At 39.5% G+C, this 16,469-nt stretch overlaps 1 protein-coding gene across 1 annotated transcript in view; it reads left to right on the top strand.

Annotated features, from left to right (window-relative positions):
* The window catches only part of LOC141899979 (uncharacterized), a 35,515-nt gene extending 20,909 nt beyond the window's left edge, over positions 1-14,606 (top strand). Inside the window, exons 2-7 of the mRNA XM_074786644.1 lie at positions 821-1,099; positions 8,093-8,479; positions 10,111-10,254; positions 11,374-11,508; positions 12,221-12,296; positions 12,713-14,606. Coding sequence (XP_074642745.1) covers positions 821-1,099; positions 8,093-8,479; positions 10,111-10,254; positions 11,374-11,508; positions 12,221-12,296; positions 12,713-13,517 — 1,826 coding nt within the window. The 3' untranslated portion in view covers positions 13,518-14,606. The remainder of the gene's footprint in view (positions 1-820; positions 1,100-8,092; positions 8,480-10,110; positions 10,255-11,373; positions 11,509-12,220; positions 12,297-12,712) is intronic.
* Positions 14,607-16,469: the final 1,863 nt, after the last annotated feature.

Here is a 16,469-nt window from a genome sequence, read left to right on the forward strand (position 1 = left end):
CGCGCCTGGCGATACTGAATTCATGAATTGATAATTACAACTCGCGGCCGGAATTAATATCGTTAATTACCCGACGCCTTTGTTGGTTTATTCATCGGCGATTTCAGGGATCGTAGAATCATGGAACGTAATGAGGCAGGTCGTGGCAGCAGTAGCAGTAGCCTCTTGTAGCCGAAGTCTGTAATTAACTGAGATTGATTACGCGTAATTAGCGTTACGACTGATTTGACCGTCGGGTCCTCGGGGAATCTATGAATCATCACTGATAAAACACTTGTTGTTGGTCTGGTCCGTGATCTACCTACACGATTAACGTTCGTCGATGAGTGAATTTTTACGATACCGTTCTCAGAAATCTTTACGAATTCCCATAAAATCTCGCGCCACGTTCCCAGGTGATTTTGATGACTACTTCAGCAATTTGTCATCGTCACTAAGACCAGTCAAATGTCCCTTCCTCAGCAGCCAATTTGCTTCTCCCTGAAAATGTTCTGTTAACCATGATTTATGGCAAACTTCAAAGTATTTGAAATGGAGCTCAGTCCCTGAAATCTTTGTCTTGTGTCCCTGCCTTGAGAAGAGCTTATTTCTTCTTTTGTTTAGCATTTTTCTGCAAACTTCCTGATTCATTCCGCTGTATCATCCCTAGGTTGCAGGTTGCTCTCTAATCAAAGACTAATTGGTCGAACCATCGATCAGAACATCTTAACAATCTTCAAAAATCTTCCCATTAACTCTCACGACTACCGTATACCTCTATATCCTCTGTGTCAAAATGTTCCTCAAAGAATCAATCATAAATCTTTTTCTATCTTTGCAGGTGATTTGACGACGACGTCCAGATGTCAAGGTCAATACTTGAATCTAAACTGCGGTCCGTCTGCTATTCTGTTGTTTGCGTCTGCCACGTACGGTCGGACGGAGCGCGACACATGCGGCGCGATCGGGAAGAGCAGTTGTTATAAAGATGTCCAGTTGAAGATGAAACGGATGTGTTCGGGACGTCAGGAGTGTCACACGGCGGTCATCGATGAACAGTTTGATAATCCGTGTCACGGAGAGAAAGCTGAACTTACCGTTACTTATAAATGTGTTTCAGGTATGTATGCGCTTTACCTAGGTTCGATGAGGTACCGGCGACAGACACCAGATGGCGCAATCATTGGGCTATTCGTTAGTGTAAATTAGTTCAAATTCAAATACACTAATCCTTGCTTTACTCAGACATATCCAACTCAGACTTTTGACTAAGTCAGACAAAAATGAAATCATTTCTGACTTCCTAATGTATTTCCCTATCCTTCGTACTTTGTATACCTCGGACCAATTTTGCCGATGCCAGTTTGTTGAGTTAGACGAGGTTTTCTGTATCATCTAACAAGTCTTGAATAGGTATGAGATTCTCTTCCCCACCCAGTGTATGGTATAGATTTCACTGCATACATTGATTTTTTCTAATAAGAAAAGTTTATACGAATTGAATTGAAATTCAGAAGGAATTGAAGGGCGGTAAACCAATAACTACTAATAGCGACACCTTGTGGATGGTCGCAGAATCCTCGCTTGCCACAGTAGCAGTTCCGGTACCCCATTAGATTATTCAACTGTTTATTTGCACAGCGTAATGTAAACTGTGCCTCCTTACTCGTCGACTACGATGGGATTGTGAATAGTTTCACCGAGTTGAGAATCAGGAGAATAAATAGTTAGGTCTTTCCAATTAGATTTAGGTAAAATTCGCCGGACTTGACTAGTATGGAGTACAAGGAGTCTGAAATAAAACTGTTTTTGAGATGAGAACCCTGTAGGAGATACAGATTTCGAACAATAGATTTCGTTTGTTTATGATGCCACCTCTATTTGTATTATCTATTCCGGCGCGACTGATTAGGTTTTTTTTTTTTTTTCACATGGAAACTATCTAATCATATCTACATGATAGTTATAACTACTGCTTGTTATTTATCTATGCAATTATTAGTATCAAGGGTCAGTCGTTTATTACTCGTGCAGGAGGTGCAGGGGCCTAGAATAAATCAAGTGTCTCCGAATGTAAAAAAGAGTTTGAAATTGTCAGAAATTTTTGAAAGAAAATAAATGCCTCTCTCTATCAGTTATCAACGGTAGATCTCTGAGGAGATTTTCATGAAGAAGATAATGATATCTGATGCATTTTTCTGTTGTAAATTTGGCTTTAGGTGTATTCCCCAGATCTTGCATATTGGACATTTCGTTATCTTTAAGAGGAAATTTGAAGAATGAAGCTATTGTTTGTGAACGGCATTCAATACTGTAGCATACGAATTAAGCCCAGACTTATAAATGATGTCTGAAACAAAAATGCGTGCTCCATGTATCCAAAAGCTGCTAGATTTTATCTCAACGTAATCCTGCTTGCAATTTCAAATTGGACGTCAGGTGACACTATTTTTTCCAACTTTGCCAGATGAGATTCAGTCAGAAGGACACTTTATGATATCCACAGATATGCGCTTATCAAAGGTTCATAATGTAAAAAGGGTAAAGAATTCTGAGAAATTTAAAAACGTGCCTCTCTTTCTACAGTTATTCACAATTAACGCTGCTGTAGATTCTTGTAACTCATTCGTGGGTCGACTCTGATAATTGTTCGTCAAGAAATCTATATCTAATCAAATGAAACCGTGAAACTCTGTAAAGGCTAATGTTAAGTCAATTTCGTGCGGAATTTGGCGCCATATTTTTTCGTCCAATAATTGAATTGTCACATAAAAACTTGATTATCGTTAAAGTGATCAGTACGAATTTAGCGCCGTTGCTGGAAGAGGCTAGAGCGGGCAACTGCATCACGAAGCCGTTTCATCAATTCTCCTAATCACTTTCCCATACCACTCGCTGATTTTTATCTCCAAGCCCAGCACCACCAGCACCAGCAGCAGCAGTAGCAACTGATGGTGCATTTATTCATCTTTGTCAGTCGTGGTACAATAGAATTGAACACAAAGACGTTTCGACTTCCTTTGATTCGAGTGTCCTTATTTCATGCTGTGTTCAAAGCTTTGTCTTATTAGGACCCTGTCTAATGCAATTCAATCATGCCACCACTTAACTACGATCCTCAGATTTTTGAACGGACTTCGAGTTCTAACAGCAGCTGTTGGGTTCTGAACCCCTGTAGCTTAGTTGAAAGGATGTTTCTGGCTCGAAACTTCTCTGTGTCACGAGTTATGAGCTTCCGGGGGGGGGGGGGTCTTGTTACACATAGTCAGGGCTTAGATAAGATCAAAGGACCAAGTTCAATAGCTAATCTACCTTTTAAAACATTAGACCAGTCTTTAGATTTTTGGATATCATGATCGTATTAGATAGCTAATTCAACAACCTCTGACCAGTTTTAGGGCAGGTTTCGCTCGAACGAATTCCGATTTAAGGAAAAACAATTCCGGATTACAACCTCTCTACCGGCCGCTTCTTTCCGGTTTACAGATATTCCAGACTAGTAGAGTGTATTCTGGTTGAAACAAACACCAGAAAAGATTCCAAAGCATATTCTGATTGAAACAAATATAGAAGAATATTCCGGAATTGGTGGTGACCAATCATCGAAACCTCCCTAAGCTAGTGCTATGTGTGCTACCGGCCGGCCGTGGACTCATTGGTATATAAAAGAAGACATTTCTACTGTCTGCACGAGACGCATTTTAAGCACGGAGTTGTCGTGGTATAACCACGGTGATACTATTGTCAAATTGTCTACGAGTGATGAGTGGTAGTTGAGATATCGGTGTAAAGCACCCTCGACGTCGCTGCACGATTTCTATAAAAACACTCCAATCCCCCAACGCAAACATACATAAATTCACGCTAATGCTTTTAGTCTCCTGTTGATGACAGATTTTTTCCTCGCTCCCTCTCTCCAGCTCCATCCCTATCTAACTCTCTCACTTTCACTGCGACGAACCTGACCTGATAGGAAAATATTTGGTCAAAAACGATTCCTAAATTCACGCCGATCTAGTTCCGAAAATTGTTATAAATCGCTTGTTGAATAATTGAACTATTTCAAATGCGATGAAAAACCTGAATAATTGAAATGAGTAATGAAGTGATTGAAGTTACATGTACTACTACTATACAATAGATGTTGAGTGTAATCTCGATTGGTCGTTTAGGTGTATAATGTAGGTTCTGTTACCTTAGCGTTCCGAGCTTTTCATTAGTATAAAAAACACATGTATTTTTGTTAGTATTGATAATGCGATAAGTTGAACAAAGATTTGCGATCGGAAACCTGCAACACTAGCTATCCCAACGGATAGCATGACGAGCAATAGGTCTTCCGTTATCAAAATTATTTCATTTTCAATTAATGTTGAACTGGATCTTTTTAGACTTCCCGAATCCATATATTATCACAGCACCCACCAAATATACAATACTTTCATTAACCCTTTCATTGCGCTTACACCGCAATGCAGTGTATAAATCAGTGAACGATTTTGCTAGTATTGATGTAATTAGTAATTATCTCTCTTGAAAAATGTCAGCGCCTATCAAACATAGTGAAATACTAGTAACTAACGATACACCGCGCCGGGGTGTGGACGCACTACAGTGGTATTCCCATTATTTAACACACTAAGGTGAAATTTTCAAATTATCTCCAGCACTATAGAATTAATTAGTCCGCACTGAAAGGGTTAAACTACTCGGATATCGGTATCGTTTTCATTGATAATTGATTCATTTGAGAGAAGAAAATTCATTCAGTTTCAATGGAAATGTAGAAGAAATTGAACGCGAAAGACCGATTAACTACTAGTGAACCTGGTGGATCCTCACCTGCCATACGTGGAATCCTCGATTGCCACAGTAGCGCTGCGGGTACTCCATTGTTCACATTAGATTTGATCAGAACCGAATTTGAAAAGGGATGTATGGATCAAGTTTATGCTGCTGCTGCTGCTGAGCGGTACTAGAAGATGAGGATCCCCTTATTACTGATGTGTGGAAAATCAAATCTAACATCCCCACAAAAGCTCAGATTGCATTTAGAGATGGTAGAATTTCAGAATTTTCCGGGGGAGTAACCCACAACACCGACTGTGGTGCTGTGTTACTGGACTGATAAGTACTCATGAACTGAGGCTGAACAGATACCCAGTTAGGGTTTGATGCCTCGAATGCCTAGTTGAAATTATTGAAGTGTTTCATTGTCTATGATCTCAATTGTAGCCTCTCAATCACCGGTAAAACAATAGAAACCGTTTGTACTATTTAGAACGGGGCATTCACTCTCAGACACTGCAATCAGTATCTATTATGAATGATGTAGTTTTGTGTCGCAGGAGAATTCCATAGATATGAATAATGTAAGAACACATGACAGTCTATATAACAGTGGAATGTGGTCATCTTCTATTGCTAAATCACTCGTCGGAAATAACTGGAAATTAATGAATGTAACATTTTGATTAATAAACTTCCGTTGAGTTATACGTCTGCTCAGAACTGATAATCTCGTTTGACCGCAACAATTTGTAGGTTCTGCTCGATAAGAGCGACTTCAATGTTTTCGATATATCTGACCTCATTGGTACATTCTTGGATACAAATTAGGACTCAGTTCCACAGATTTCAGTAAGATTTAACTTCGGTTCATTTTCAATGGGCAATCGAAGATTCCACGTATAGCAGGCGAGGATCCACCAGGTTCGCTAGTAGATCGTTGGTCGTCAGCGTTCGATTTCTTCTACATTTCAATTAAATCTAAATCTACTTTTCACTTAAATGAATCAATCATTTATGAAAATTATACCGATATCCGAGTAGAAGAATGAAACTATTGGTGGGTGCTGTGATAATATAAGGCTCTAAAAATCCAGTTCAAAGTTCATTGAAAATGAACTCATTTTGACAACGGACGACCTAATGCTCGTCATGCTGTCTGGCGAGGTAGCTAGTTTTTCGGGTACTCCATTTGTGGACTATAATAGATGGTACAATAGCCACACTCTGACATGGAGAACAGAAAATTAGTGTAAAGTCCATGGTAAAACCATGGAGAGAGTCCATGGTAAAACCCTTTAGATACAGAAAAGATGAAAAGAACATCATCACTCCTGACTTATTCTTTAATTCTTAATGAATAAAATTTGGTTTTTAATCTTTTGAATCCTGTATATTGTGGGTTTTAAACTTATAATACAGTGAATTTCTCTATCTCACAGTACTGTACAACTGGCTGACTAGGAATGATAGCTATAATTAGATTGATTTTTCTTGGACCAAATTAGTTTATTACAATGGGATTCTGGCAAGGCTAAGGGAAGCGATGAATCGGAGATAATCTGCAAAGTTTGTACTGGCACTGAGTTACCGCGACAATTTCTTTCAATTTTCTTTCGATGTCAATTAAATTCGAGTCAACTTTTCTGATTAATAAATCAATTTTTAGTGAAATCAATACCATACACTGATTAAGAAAGGGAATCTAACATCTATCCGATGACTTGTTTGATAATTTTCGGATTTGGAAGCCTAGAAATCGAGTTCAAATTTCATCGAAAATGAACTGATTTATTGCAACGAATAGACCTGGGGCCGGTTTTATATACTGGTATTACCTTTGAGCCGAGGGCTAACTCAATTGAAAATGAATAGAGTTAGCCCACGGTAATACCAGTCTATAAAACCAGACCCCAGTGTTCTGTTGCACCATCAGGTGTTGCCAGTATCCCATTCCTTAGATTGTTGGAAAAAGAGACCAAGATCGTAAAGCCAAGTCTGAGACTGTGGTTGCACATCATTCACATCATGAGCAGTTAAAGATGTTCTAAGAATCTTTGCATTCAATGCGTTGCTGCTTTAGCCGCAGAATGATTTTACCTATGTTTTTATTAGTATTAGATAATAATTCATTGCATCAATGCCTGATGTTATAGTTGATTGAAGCGTGTTGCAATATAGAGCAACGTGAGCCGCATCTAACTATGTGTTGATTCAGACGAAACTTCGCGGTTTAAAAATTCTCTCCGCGTTCACGTTGGGAGCTTCGTTTCAGACGTGAGTTGTTTCATCTCGCTGCGCAGCTGCCAGCTGGTCCGTCTATTCCCGGTCCGTCTGATATGAATTGCATTAAACCCAGTTAAAATGTTCTTCGAGGAAAAGTTGCGAATATTTCTACTCCGAGGATTCGCGAGGTATCGACCGCTTGGAATCTGATAGCGGCGAAAATACATTCCTCGTATCTATAACTGTCGGCGAATATTGAAAAGGGATCATAATTTCTTACGAGTGGTTTTTCACTCAAGGTTTTTCACTCGATTTTCCATACAAGGCCTAGGAATACGAATCCATATCATTTGTGGCATAAATTGAAACGGATTTTGGATAAAATGATCGAATAATCCCATGTGACTAATCTAATCAGTACCACGCAAGATTACGCGCGGATTATGATAATCAGATCCTCCACTAATAATTATAGAATGATAGTCTGAGATCACATGTGAGCATGTGAAACTTCTCTTTACTTAGGACGCATAATACAAACCTTTTAGTGATAGAGTAAGTTGGGGCAATGAATAATTTCTACTTAGACAAATGTTGAACTCTGAGCAGTCTATGATGGGATAGTCAGTCATATTCCGCCAGGGCTGTCATAACGTGATAGCCTGAAAAGATGTGACACTATTCGTTCGGGTCTACAGAGATATTGAAAACCAGTCTGTGATAGAGAAAACCTGTTATTGATAGGATAATTTCGGGCAGTTAGTAATTTCTTCTGAGACAAGTAGTTTGAGTACAGGGCGGGGCCCACAGTAGTCCAGTGGAAGGGTGGTCATAGCCTGAAAACATATCGCACTCCCCCATTATGTTGGGGGAAATTTGGACCAGTAAGAGCCATCTTCAGAGACAAATAGTTTGAGTTAAAGGCAGGGTCCAGGGTCCCGGGAAGGGCAGTCATAAAACGATGATAGCCCAAGAATACTCTTCTTCGTGTAGGGACATCATGAAAACCGTTCACTGATCGAGAACTCGTAATCTGATAATTCACGGGAACGCAGACCGTTCTATTCTAATCACGATCTTCTCTATCGTTTCTTTACAGAACATTCCGTGACAGACCAGTGCGTCAACGAACCGGTGGAGTTAACATCTGACATCGGATACATCGTATCACCGCACTATCCATTCCCGTATCAGGACGACATTCAATGCAACTGGAAATTGATACTCGAACAGGGTCAACACGTCAATCTGACGACGTACGATTTCGAGTTGGACGGACGACGCAACGCGAGATGTTACGACTATCTGGCGATATTCGACGACACGAAAACGTCGTATCGCGACAATCAACAGAAAATACTGTTCATGGACTGCGGAATCGTGAACGGCGGGTATCTGCAGAGTAGCCCAGGGGCGAGTGAGGTTCAGATACAGTTCGTTTCGCACGATAAAACGAGAAGCCGAGGATTTATCATTGAGTATAATGGTATGAGTATTGATTACGCGGGGACAGATCCAGAGGAGGCCGATTTTAAAAGACTTGTCACATCTCAAAGGGCACTAAAATGTCCAAAAAGGCAATATTATGTGTACTACCACACTGTAATGCACTTATTGTCTTTGTTGTTGATGAAATGAAAAGGGGCACTCAAAAAAATTTGATGGACTTGCACAAGTCCCCCTGGACTCCCTGTATAATCCCCTCAGCTCTAATTCCATATCCCTCCTTCCCATCCCACTTCCTCATCTTCATTCCCCATCCCTCTAGCTCATCCTCTCCATCCCTATCTCGTATGCCAATCCCCTATTCTTCCATGCCCCGGTGGTTGTAAACAGAATCTCATGAAGTTGCTCTCCGTTCTCTGAACGGTAGCTAAAAGCATACCATTAAACGCTTTTATTCGAATGACACATTGAAGTATGTTCTATTCGGAGAGTTTACTGTCTCCATAACCTTAAAATATGTGCATCTACCACATATACCACACATACGCTGCTGCTGCTGAAATGGTCGCAATTCTGACTAATGTTTCGCCATCAACTGAATAATGTCTATATTCCTATATTTGTAGTATTGATCGATGTGGGAAGTGCCACCTTGATGACCGCGGAGATCGCGTGTCGCGCTCCGATGAAACTGCTTCGTTCGAGCTTTTACAATATTCCTCTCCTCCAGAAATAATGAATGAATAATCGTCTGATAGTAACACTCGCGAGATCCTCGATCCTCGCACGAAATATGCCTTTATATCAATGACTCGTTAATATTTGATTACTCCGGATTGATTAGTATTTCAGAAATCAATTAATATCGTTGAGTCATTGAATATTCTTCATATATGATTTGACTGCTTGAAGACGATTTGATACATAGTCGAGACAGGTCTTGGGCTGCATGTAGTCTTGACTCTGTATACCCTCAGCCTGTATCCTACTCTCCTTCAGTCCCAAGGGCGGATAGGGGGTGGACAGGGCGAACTAGTCCACCCCTTCAAAATTCGAATGTGCCCTCCAAAAAGTCTGGTCAAATGTTTTTCACATAGAAAATTTTTAAAAGACAAAAGAGAAATCCAAATGGGCCCTGATTAGGCCCGGAAAAGCCCTTTCGGTCCTTTTCTGTGTGAGGGCCACCAGAACCCTCACCAATGTTTGCGCTTGCAGCCCTCACATTGTCAATCTGTCCTTTCAAATTGATATGAGTGCCCATTCCATTTTTCAGTCTAAGCCCTGTACCCCTCAGTCTGAACACCTCAGCCTGAACCCTATACCTCTTCAGTCTGGCCCCTACATCCCTCAGCCTGGACCCTACACCCCTTCAGTTGGAACCCTGCAGCCCATCAGACACTTGATACATTATCACCATTCTTACAATTTTGATCATCCAGACTTAGTATATGTTCAAAATATCAGCTGAGATATTGAGATATATATTCAATTCAACTATATGCTTAGACTTGTACACCAAAAATTATGGGATCATTTAGTTTCTTGGATAGATTAGACTGTTGGGTTGAAACATCTGAAATGTACTTATTTACACCCTAGTCAAACTAAACTGACAAAAGAAATGGATCCTACCGTTTCAACTTAAAAAACATGATTACCTTTCTATTACAGTTTATGGACGAGAAAAACCGAAAATCATAAACCCAGTCCCCGGTAAAAACATTCCTGACGAGAGCGACGTTGAAAATAGAGAAATAGATGAGAAAAACAAGGACAACACTTCACACATCATCACTCCCCCTATTATCAGCGCAGGTGAACTAAATACAATTTATGAATTGCGTTTTATGAATTTCAAATGTTCCGCACTCGAGTTCAAATCAAGCACAGCATCATTCAGTTGTTGTATTACGCACTGTTATTTCTGCAATTTCAGCAAAGCTTCATAAAAAAAAACCTCGTCAGATATTGAAATATTTATGTAAAATGAAGCACTTAGTCCAATGTTATATTTATATATGTTCTGTTGCTGTGAACACGATATTTCAGTAATTTGTATTGAAAAAAATTTCAAAACGTCAAGCCTCATAACCTGAGACCAGCTACCAGCCTCATAATGTGAGACCAACCTCTCGATTGAGTTCAGTAAGGGCCAGTTGCTCAAAACTTGGTTGAGGTTAACTAGTGGATAGATAGTTGACAAAGTGACAATTAAACGTTTGTTGTATTACTATGGTATTTATCCGCCGGTTATCTTTAACCAACTTATCAAAAAACTGGCCCCGAGCCTCGTAATGTGAGACCAATGTATTGCTAGAGAGCAACCTCATAACTTACGACCAACTTTTCACTTGAGACTAACCTCAGAGTTGAGACTTGAGTATGACCTTGTTCCACACAGTTCTAAGTCTAAATGATTGTCGAGTTAAAACATTGAAAATGAACTTATTAATCTCTAAGAGTCGTTCTCGTCCGAGAACGGTTTAAGTGGATCCGGTAGATTATCCACGCATCGGTTTCGCCTACAGATGTCTCTGGTGTAGAAGATGTATTTCACTCCCAGTGAATCGTGCGTAATATCACTTAAACCTGACAATAGATCGATATATCGCAATCAATCCTTGACTCGTACTCTGTTGACTTTACAACAGCATCGGTGTTTTCCTCTTTGGCTCATATCATGATTGGCTCTAGATACGAGCGACTAGATTTTGTCGATCTTACACTCAGTCACTCAGTCAGTCAGCCGGAGGAGTTGGTTCTCATTTATTATGCGAGGCTTCGACGTTCAAATTCCGCTGTAATAAGATCTGCTTATTAACGGCATGAAAAAGAGAGATGGAGAGAGAGGAGATAGATTGAAAAAGGAAGAGAGAAAGAAGCGTTATAACACGAAGTATTTGCTTTCAATGTTGTCTGATTTTGTTTGGTCAGATATTCCACAAGATGAAATACGTCCAACGACAACGCGAGGGGACATTGTGCAGACGATTATGACCAGCACGATATTACCTATAAAACCCGAAGACCAGGAACTGGAAGAATTAAATTCACCATCTTTCGGCATAGGTAGATCTTAATTAGATTTTACCTGTAAATTCTATGATTGCATTTGGGACTGAAGTGTTGTGATGAAACACAGTTTGTATCCCCTCCCTAAAAAACTAATGAATGTCACCTCCCTTTAACTCAAGTGATTGTGATGTTTTCTTTTTTAATCTGTTGTGTTGCATGTTTTGATGTTTTAGCACATTAAACACTGACTTTATAGTGAATCCCATTAGAAAAAAATTGTAAATAATATTAGAAAAAATAGAATTCTTTGAACTTATACTAGGTAGTTGTAGCTATGCAAAAATATTGCAGTAAAATATTTTGCTGCAAAACCATTTCTACTAAATGTTGAAGATCCATTCTATGTTAGTCTATTGTTTTACATCCAGTTTTAGGTATAGAACATTTCTCTATTAGATAGATATCTACTGAAATTGAAGAAAACCTGACTTAAGCTAAGAATTATACAATCCTAAGAACCATTTTCAAAACTTCTTTAAAACGGTTCATAGAATTGAGTAACTAGTTGTATACAGTTGAAATGATAATCTACTGAAATGTTACAATCATATTTCAAGATAGCCTATGTTCCTGAAATTTCATTGCAGTCCATCTAGATCCATTCTAAACAATCTCAACAGAAAGATCTTTGAATTTACTAATGATGTTAGTTTTTACTAATGATGTTTTACTAATTTACTAAGATAATTTTTCCTTGATATTTTAGGAATAATAGTTGGAGTTGTGGCATCACTGGCATTACTACTAGTTATAGCCGTTTTAGCCATTGTTTTTTACAGAAGGTAAAGTCCTCCCCACAGTTTGTCTGTCATTATTATTATTCATTCACAGATGGCAGCTCTAACTAGAGCGCGTACTTCATAGAAAAAACTGCTTTCATTATCTGTCTTGACCAAGACGGAGTGTTCAAATAGTGTGTACCGGTACCCCAAAGTCTCTTTTTATGACCTCCTCCCCAGTACCACCTTTGTACCAGATTTCATTCCCCCCTTCTTGGGTACGTACCATGCAATTTATATTTATGGAATTACACATTCAACCAATTCTTATTTGAGTGTAGTGCAATCCCCCAAGGAAAATATGTTATTTCTTCCTGCTACCCCCAAAAGTATACTGGGGTCCATATTTTTTGAATACTCCAAAGGCTCTTACAAAAGAACATTTTAAGATCTTTGTCCGTTTTCTGTTTTTGTTCCAGATACAAATATAGATTTAACAAACCAGCGACGCCATATTATGTGAATGAAAGCGCGGCCAATCAGAAAACTTTACTCCCCGACGACAGCACGCCTTTGAATCCGGTGCCTCCTGACGAAATCGACAAGGGTCGAACGATCGTCATGGAAATACAGGGCGATCGTATAACGAAACTTTACCCGGGAACGGGCAGAAACTCGAATACATTAACGGATCCGCCGGATAAACCGGTGCGTCTGGTGACTTTAAAAAATCAGGACGACAGCGTGATATACGCGAAGCCGGAGATGAACTTACAGCGATCGAGTTTACCGGGCGGGGTGAGTTTACCGCCGGGCATGTACGACGACGGGTACATCACGGACGCGCTTTCGCTGAATCAACGGCAGAACGATCCTCGCGTGCAGCGGGACTCGCACCACGATTATGCGACTATCGAAGATGCTCATCCATACGCCGTCAGCGATATCACGCATTGTCACAACTGTCAAACCATTCCGCGTAATTTCCCGTGTAATCCGGCATCGGCCGATCCGAACCGACAAAGTCGCAAATATTACGACTACGACCAAGCGTTTTCTACGATGGGCCATTGTAGTAAATCACCCCCGCCGCCGCCGGGTCCACCTGGCGCTGGTAATTCGTACTATTCCCCGGTGGGAAGTGCGCCCAGTAATAATCGCTCGAATAACGGGGATTTTTCTACATTCCTTCAACGTCAGCAGAGACATTCGAACGCTGGCGCCGAGTTGAGCGGTGATATTTTTGAAACGAACGGACGTCAAACGCATAAATGTCAAGTGTAAGATTAAAGCTTTTGTGTTGATTACGCATTAAAACTGCTTGGCTTCATTCAGGTATTTATAAGATGTGGAAATAACCACTGATTCGATTCTCATTGTCCGAGTAAGAATGCAAGGTTTCCGGATCCAGTTCCGCAGTTGTGAGTTAAGTTAATATCGGTTCATGCTCAGTGAGTTAACTCCGAGTCAAATTGAAACTCAGAACTGTTGAACTGGTTCCCGGATTTGGGATTGTGAAAGTGATGAGTGAAAATTACTGCCGAAATAGATGATAATGTCTTCTGTCCTTTGAATGTCAAATGGTGAATGTAATTAAAGTAATGTGACTGTTTTTGGTGATGTATTCAAAGTAATTTTACTGTTCCTGGTGAAATGTACGAATGAATGTAACGGTGATGAACACTAGAAATAACATTTTCTGTAATGTAAGATCTGTAATCGAAGATGGAATGATTGCCTCTTACTGAGGCACTAGGACTGGTTCGATCCTGTGTAATTTATCATGGTTTTGGATAACGAATCTCTTGCTGAGTAAGATACAGGTCCCAGTTGCAAATTGGTCTTAAATCTTAAAACTGGTGTTGTTGTTTAATTATACACCTGATATGGTCTTTGGCTGGTCTTTAATCCAAATGTGACTGTGCAACTGGCCCCTGATAAGGCATTTTATGTCGGTGCATAATGGTAATAATTTCGTTGGTGTTATTGTTGTTAAATTGTCACTGAAAATTGATTGCTCTTGGTGTAGAAATTGTATAAAGATTTCATTGAAAACATTCCACATAATCGAAACATAAAGCACGTTGTTAGAAAATTTGACGCCTGGCAGAAATTTAGGCGGAGGCATAATTTATTTAAAAGCTGATAATTTTTTGGCTTATAATTGTTTGATCACTCATTATCGCTGTATTTATGAATAGCATGAATTCTTTATTCTTTTACCTAAGGTAGAGCTCTGTAAATTGATGTAAGAGAAACAAGTTTCAATTGGAAATGATGAAAACATTTCTGGTTTTGATTGAAATTATTTGCGTGTGTTTCCGATGTTCAAATGGCTGAATGTTACACGAGAAATAAAACTGTAAAATAGCATTTTGGTAATATTTTCGTGTTTGACTTCTTTTCCTGTATTGTTAGACAGACAGGCTTCAAATCTGGCACATTGGCGTTTGCTGTTTTTCTCTACTGATTCAAATAACAGTGAATAACAATGTTAAGCCATAAAGCTCCGCTCAGGTCACCCCCTACAACTGGACAGAAGCAGAAATAACTGTATTGCAAGTTTGGCATATAAACCGGCTGCTAGTGACCAGAAAATGACAAGTCACTTCAAGTTGCATTGTGTATCATCCAGTCCACACAGAATCGGTATCCTGTGCTCAAAACCTGGGAGATCCGATCCTTGTTCAGCATCCAGTATACCTGAGCCTAGGGCACACCTCATTTCCCCCTAGACTCTTCAGAATAAGCAGTATCAATTCAGAATCGAACCCGGGAAGCCCTGATTTTAAAGATCCTCAAATTATAGACCGCCATCTATTAGAATTTTTCGGAACTGAGTAAATTCTCTATCAGCTCCTAGTACCTTGTTCGAAAATGTCCAATATCATAGGTTGCCATCTAACGGAATTTGGTTGAATCCTTAAGAAATTCGAAATGCACGCACTCCCACAGACTGATGATATAATTGGCAGCAAAGTTTCAATCCTGATGTTGGAATTTAGATTAATCTCAGAATCTGTCAGACAAATAAATGTAGCAGCATATAGCAGCGATAACGGGTTTCTACATCGCCTTTGCATTCGAACTGAAAAATCACTAAACCTCATATGCTGGCATCGTGATATTCGTTGAAATTGTCTTTCAGAGCGATGCGACTGGTTTTCAGTGATGGCTTTTTGCATTAATATTCTTTTCTCGTTTTAGTGATTCAATTACTTTGATTATACAAATTTACGCGATGAAACTAAATTTATTTCGTTGACTTGGAAATGCGGGTCATATCTACGGGTATTGAATGTCATTTTGACTGATTTCCTGATGTTGGTGATGGTGCAACACATCCGAGTCGAACAAACAAGACAAATGACGTTTTAATAATTTTCATCAGCATGTTTGATTAACTTAAGGAAATAAAGGATATGATATGAATGATATACATCAGATTTAATGCAAATCAGTATTGGATGTTTATGGTGCCGTTTAAGACCGTGTTCCAAAAGAACGGCTCATCTGAAAATTCTAGGACATTACAGTCGATGATGCCAATTTTTACAAACAAGAAAAAGTAGATTGAAAATGACTGTCACGTGACTAGTTTTGAAAAATCAACTGACACTTTTTGAAAGACAAAAGACTGATATTCAAACTTACAAACTTGATATTCAAACAGTAGTAGACTTGATAAAAACCCACTATCTAAGTTTGTAAGTTTGAATATCAGTCAGTGTCTTTCTATTTGTCTATATCTAAAATAGCAACTTTCCATTTCTTTTTTTTCCATTTCACGTAGAGAGAAAGATTGAGATTATATGCGTTGATGATAAATCTTCCCTGGCGATCGAGGCACGCTGGTAAATCGATCTACCTTCTCGACGTCCAAAATGCGGCAGAAGCTACATCTAACGATCGAAAACTCCCCCTTTCTCCTTCTCGTTCCGGCAAGAGAGCTATAGCGTCATTTTCGAACTCTGCTTTTGAAATACCGGTAACCTATCGCATATCATTTGGAGAAATGAAATAGTTTCACCGGTTTGAAGTGAAATTCTGGCCGTTTTTAACATGAAGCCTTTGAACACCAATCACTTTTTTCATGCGCACTGTAAATGAATACAGTCTGGTGAGTGACGCCGACCCAACCCCTTCACAAGGCTGAAGAATCTACTCGATGAGACACTGACTGATCTATCATAGCCGCAGTGATCAGTATCTTGAAATGTGCTCTTTTCAAAATGC

Source organism: Tubulanus polymorphus, chromosome 2 (genome assembly GCF_964204645.1).
Source record: "Tubulanus polymorphus chromosome 2, tnTubPoly1.2, whole genome shotgun sequence".
Classification (NCBI taxonomy): Eukaryota; Metazoa; Nemertea; class Palaeonemertea; order Tubulaniformes; family Tubulanidae; genus Tubulanus; species Tubulanus polymorphus.